Below are 6377 nucleotides of genomic sequence, written 5' to 3'. Positions count from 1 at the left end.
AGTCAGCTCTTTGAACTATTACAGAAAAGTTCAACTTCAAAAAGTTTGCTCAAATTGGAAGGAAAAAATGCAAGCCTAAAAGATTTAAATGACCTGACATAAATGGTTTCATGTAAAAATAATATTTTTTCTATTGTATTGGGACTGACACCCCCCCCCCCCCCCCCCCCCCCTTAATAGTGAATACCACACATTGGAATGTGCCACAATTCTAAGATTACATCAAAAGAAAAATTCCTTTAGGTACAGATAAGATAAAGGTGCCCCCCTTTCACAAACCCCTTTGTTCTCTGTCTGAAACCGTACCTCTGGAGATACTGAAAATCTGCTTGTCCAACAACTGTTTTAATCCAGAATCCCATCTGACATCTGATGGGCTCCACATGTGAATATAATAAACAGTTTCCTTTTGTTTCTAAAGATTGACTGCCTTGTGCTAGCTGTCTTGTTACATGTATTCCGGCTGCTAGATACAATGTGACTTTCAACGGGGCTATAATTAACTTAATGGCTAATTTGCCAGCATGACAGACAGTTCACATAATGCCTGTCAGTGGAGTGCTCAGGGATTTTGATGGCCCTGAGACACTGCCACAGTCACACACACACGCACACACACACACTTGCATACTTCACCAAAAAAGACAGACATACTGAGACTTATGTCTCTCTCTCACACACACATACACGCATACACACACTCTCTCTCTCACACACACACACACAAACGGTATTAGCTGCAAAGAAATGCAGTCATAACAGACCGAATTCCATTTCCATAGGCACCCAGCGAAAGGCCACATCAGACGGGGCTTGCGCGGGGCTCTGCTATTATTTTCTCCAGAACATTCCCCCTGTCGACCACATGTGCGCTTTTTATAACCTCTCTGCAGCGTCCATCCCCACAGCATGCGCGCACACAAACACACACACACACACACACACACACACACTCTCTCACTCCTAAAAGCAAGTGATAATCGTTACCATTCAACCTGCCATAAAGATGTGGAGGAAAATGTCTTGATAGCACGACTGGGGCATATGTCCTCCGCCTCGTCTGACGGAGACTCATAGGCTTTAGTTTATTGGCCTAGTCAGAGGAGTCTCCGTGCTGCCAATTTCCATGACAGGGCTGTTTGTGCGAGGACCATTATCGGGAGAAGAAGCAGCAAGGTGGGTTCCTGACGCGCCAAGCCGAGATGTTCCAGTGTTTTTAAAACCTCTGTCTTCAAGAAGATGAAGCATTTCGCAGGTGAAGTAAATAAAAATCCACGCGGACGGGACACGTCGCTTGCAGCCTGGCTCTGCTATGAGATCGCGCAGGGGGTGTTTATCTGAGGCGATAATTCAGAAGCACGGCGACTGCAATTTCCTGTCAATCTCCAGAGAGATAGGACATTTGCACGGAATAGGGGGAGAAGGAGAGAATGGATGGCCTCTGTGTCTTCGCTTTACTACAGCCGAGGCCACATTTCATCACAGGAGAAGTGAATGCTGTGAATTATTTGTGTGTGGTTCACACTAGTTGTCTGGTCTGGCCAGAAGTCTGTCTGGTTTGGACTGAAACTCGTCCAGACACACTGCATAAATAATAGGACAAATGTGCACCTTATACAAACACATAATATTTTATTACTGGTCTCCATACCTCTAAAAAATATCCAAAATATCAATCACCATAAACATGAATATAGGGTCAATCATGACAAGTGTTCTCTCATAAACAACTAGCCAATGCTATCAGAAATCCCATTTACACATACAAAATGACAATAGGCAAATGCGAGGGGAAATACGCCTGGGTATATAGGCCTTCACATAAGACCTGCTTCAATATGCCATCTGCTTGCGAACTAAAAAGCAACATCACCCTCTGGTGGTCAAATATATATATTACCAAAGAGTCTGCCAAGACCTATTAAACTCAACACCTGCCACAACCCCAATAAACATAACTGAGGCTTTTAGTGGTATAAACCTGCTTTCCGCTTGGTTTGGCGTCTGCTTGGTTGACACATCATTTACTAATGGACGCTTTAAAAGATCAGTGTCCGTTTGGCTGAATGGGATACCTCGGTGAAAATATGCGATCATGACACTGCTGAGGAGGCCTTGCACACGCGCCCACACTGTCCAACTGCTATTCTCGGATCTGTCTCTGGGTGAAGTACTGTACCCCTTGTCTGAGAGAGACGGACGAACACGGACACCCATACGTGCGCTCGCACTGTCCCTTAGGGCGGTAAAGGGCAGGGGGATGTGCTAGCGTGGAGTTTTAGTAGCTTATTTGATTAAATGAGATCAACACAGGATTTGGATTATGGTCAATATGCTCATTATGGATAATGTATACACGCACTCACAGAAGTGTGGCTCAGTGGCAAAGAATGCTGACATTTACACTTAAACCAAGCCAGTACACCTTTTGAAATGTTTAAATTAGAAAATAGCATGTGACAGGCCAGGTTACACTCCTATTTAAATATGTAAATATAACTCTTACTTACATCTGAAATGGAAAATTGCGCTGTTCATGTGAGGAGATGCTTGGGGCTCTCAAGAGAGGCAAGGCATTAAGTACAGGTGTCCACCTCCTCATAACCCCAATATATTGACCCCGCACTAACCTCACACACCACAAGAGGGCAGACTTCACTTCCAAATGTTTCTCTAGGCCAATTACATTCTCCGACCAATCTGTTTATTCGTCACCGCACAGTCTTCTCAGCTCATAAAATATAGCCTAGAAATGTCAGGAACCGAAATACTTAAGGTCGGTTAATTGAAATAACAGTGAACACTTAGGCATTTTGCATGGACGTGTGACTATAAGACTTTAATATAGGCTTAGTAATGTAATTCATTTATAAAGGGGCTACTTTAAAAAGATCACCATAAGGTGTAATTACTTAATTCCATTCAATGAAGACTGTGTTAAGAAATGAAAGGGAGTAGTGAGTTTACATAGATAACGTAGCAACAACGTTAGATTAAATTGCATGACAAATTAAGTCCATATAAAAGCTATAGTTGGAAGTGGGTTTTATTTGATAGGCTACTTCAGTGGCAGCCTGCTTACAGATTGGGTTAGAATATATGAATTAGCTGTGGACCTAGTACACACAGCTGTCTATGTTATTCATTTTACTTGGCTGGTAATACACAGAAACCAGTTCAATCAGCAGGTGTTTATCAGTCTATGGTTATAGTGACTAGAGGGGGAGGGTGGTGCTTTCTAGGACAGAGTGTAAATCCTCACCGGTAGGCTATTAACATAGATCCATGGTGCGTACGAGGGGGAGGCGGGGCTACCGAGAGGGCCTGTCCGCGCTTTTATACAGATGCGACCCCGCACTTCTTCCTTCCAAACGAGCGATCGAGCGCCAGCCGGAAAAGTGAAAGGCAAAACAGCACCATGTCAGAAAACAGATACGACGTGATAGTCATCGGGGGAGGCATTTCAGGTTAGTGAAGCGAAGGTGTTTTTTCTCAACTTCACTTCGTTGAAGAACAAGTGAGTCAGGTAATTAATTTAGACATTTTGTAATATATCTAATAACTGTGATATTATGAGTAACTATTGCTCTAGTCTAGTCCATATTTTACTAACCGAGCGTCATCTCTCTCACGGTTACTGACTGTTGGTGGCACTATCAGCTGCTGTTGCACTTACAAGCTTATTTTCATAAAGCAACCTTATATCATGAAAATACATAAATATTATACGGGTGGTTAACAATTCGCCACCAATGTGAGTATAGTCGGTCTTTAACGCACTTAATAAGCAGTTAAGTGCGTAAAGGGTGTTCTTTCACTCATCGTCTCTTCCGTGAATTCACGTCTCACAGTCGCATGTCGCCGAGGAGTGTCCACAATGCGTTAAGTAATATCGCACAGGTTGCCATGTCGACCTGTCGTAAATTAGAGACACGCCGAGAGCCAGCATGCTAGCTATCCAAGAAATTAAAGTGCAACTGACGTGTAATTCTAATAGTTCCTGGGTTTCAATTACACTTTCGCTGCCAACTGCAGGACATGGTAGCCTGTTGTAAATGCATGTTCATTGTGTAATAATTTAAGAGCTCAATTATCATTTGTTTTGTACCGTAAATAATTCGAAATCTGTCGACTTGACATGAAACGATTGATTTTGGTGGCAACAAAATATTCAACTATGATGGGAGTTTTTTGGACTTTTTGTATAAGTCTCTGTGTAATTACAATTATGATGAACGTGCCAGAATTTTCAGTTTATTGTGAAGGCCTGTTGAGCTGGCATCCTGTATGGAAGACCAGTCTATCTGTTTAGTTGAACTGAGCTGTCCCTGATAGAGACTGTAAAGGATAGCCACATAGCAGTTTGCTCCACTTGTCCTAAGACAGTGTTGAGTGTTTACAATGATGATGTCTCTGTCCTTTTTAAGTACCACTCCAACAGAGAAGGATAAAGTAAAGTATAACAATATTGCGGATCAGGACCAGGTCTAATCTAGTCTAGGTCTGTCCAGAGAGGTAGGTGGAGGACCATGGTATGACAACACTGGTTAGATTGGCAGGTGGCTAAAGGACCCTGGTGGCACCAGGTAGATAGTTGGAGGGCCCTGCTAAGACTTGTTGCATAAGCAGCAGGTTGTTAGCCTGGGAAGCATGCAGACCTTCTCAATTAGAAATGAGAGTTGGTCTGGAAAAGGGTAATTGACTTACAGCAGAGGTGTAACTAGCAGTGAAATGAAACTTGGTGGATTAAACTCTTACCAAATTGTTTTTCAGTTGTCTACTCAATTACAAAGAAATACATGTCCATGCCAGATTAGAAATTGTATTTGTGTGCCAGGGTTTTAGGGACATTGGAAATGGGCTTCAATGGCCTCTTGGCCAGACCGACCTGAAAAGCAAATCCCAAATTTGCTAAAGGTTTGTATGAGTATTCCCAGGCTAGCAGGTGTTTGGAAGATCCTAGTAAAACCAGGCACAGGCAGGTGCTTGGAGGTATTAATACTGGTTGGATAGGCAGGTAATTGAAGGATCCTGGTGCTCATTGCATAGGTATGCTGTTGGCAGACTCTGGTAAGACTGCTAGCTGGAAAGAGCAAAGAAGGTTAGATTGCCCTTGTACTCTAACGAAGTACTGTACTAGCAAACATACAAAAGTTCTGTTTTTCGCCTGCCCAGAACACAACTATTTGAACATGGAAATTTCACACACATTTGGGTTTGAATCACAGAATGTCTTCTCTAAGACCATTTGTTTTGGTACCTTTTGTCCACTGATGAAGGTCTTCAGTGTAAGATTGGTTTAAAGTCAGTATATATCCTATTCATGTACATACACAGTGATTACAGATAAGGAAAGGATAAACCTTCTGAGTGAGTAGCACACAGGGATTGCACTTACCCAATGTTTCTTCTTGGCATTACTCTCATTAATTTGAGATGGTTCAGATGTTTCAGTGATACAGCGCTTTTCGGCCAAAAGCAGAGATTATCGGAATGGGATAGACAGGCCTTGTGAAATCATGCAATTTAGAATTGATGTGTTGTACATGAACACAATCCCATGAAACCAATCATGTCCACTTCAGTGGTTCTGGACGTGGTGGAGGCATCGCTGTTTGTGCATGTGTCAGGTAATTGGGTGACTGAAGTGTGAATGCTCGTGGCGAAATGGATTTTACACGTCAAATTGGCCCCTGGATACTGTGTACTGTACAATCAATATGTTATTGGTTCATTTACTTTGTTGATGCTGGCATGTCTGTTTGAGGGCTTATGCACTTTTCGTGCTTGACCTGCATGTTACATGAAAGCTTTCACTACCCATCTATTCTGTCTTCATGTTACTACACTGCTATAGTACTGTACACTGTAATTTCCACTGTAAATACTTGTGTGGTGAAAGCCAGGAGAAAGACAGTAAGACACTAGAAGGACATCACCTCCCATGTGTTCCAGCTCAGCTGATTTTGGCGTCTTAAAACAAACAGTAGCTTGATATCCCTGTCCTGGTTTTGAAAGAAAACACTGTTATTATAAATGAGTAAGATGAGGCTGAAGGAGCGACTATATCTCCTAGGATATAAATGATGTTTAAGGCTTGCAGAATGGCTGAAAAAATGTCATGAATCATACTGTTCAGTCAAGCAGAGATCTTATTTGACAGATCCTGCTTCCTACCTGTACGTTTTTTTAAACATATTTCAGATGTACTGTGATTTTTGATCACGTGCTGTACACAGTGTGATCATATTAGCCCCACAGGACTGGGATTCATGTCAATGTGTCCACTAGTCCAGGAGGGCAGAGGCTGTGGTGTCCAGTGGGTAGCTGCAGATTCGCACCCAGTCGTCAGCCAACATTTATTCTGGTCCTCCGAC

At 42.6% G+C, this 6377-nt stretch overlaps 1 protein-coding gene across 1 annotated transcript in view; it reads left to right on the top strand.

Moving 5' to 3' along the window:
• Nucleotides 1-3349: 3349 nt before the first annotated feature.
• The window catches only part of mao (monoamine oxidase), a 47679-nt gene continuing 44651 nt past the window's right edge, over nt 3350-6377 (top strand). The window contains exon 1 of the mRNA XM_042080528.1: nt 3350-3467. Coding sequence (XP_041936462.1) covers nt 3419-3467 — 49 coding nt within the window. The 5' untranslated portion in view covers nt 3350-3418. The remainder of the gene's footprint in view (nt 3468-6377) is intronic.

This window comes from Alosa sapidissima, chromosome 2, assembly GCF_018492685.1.
Source record: "Alosa sapidissima isolate fAloSap1 chromosome 2, fAloSap1.pri, whole genome shotgun sequence".
NCBI lineage: Eukaryota > Metazoa > Chordata > Actinopteri > Clupeiformes > Clupeidae > Alosa > Alosa sapidissima.
The sequence above is the reverse complement of the archived record's forward strand: the minus strand, read 5'-3'. Positions and strand labels throughout refer to the sequence as shown.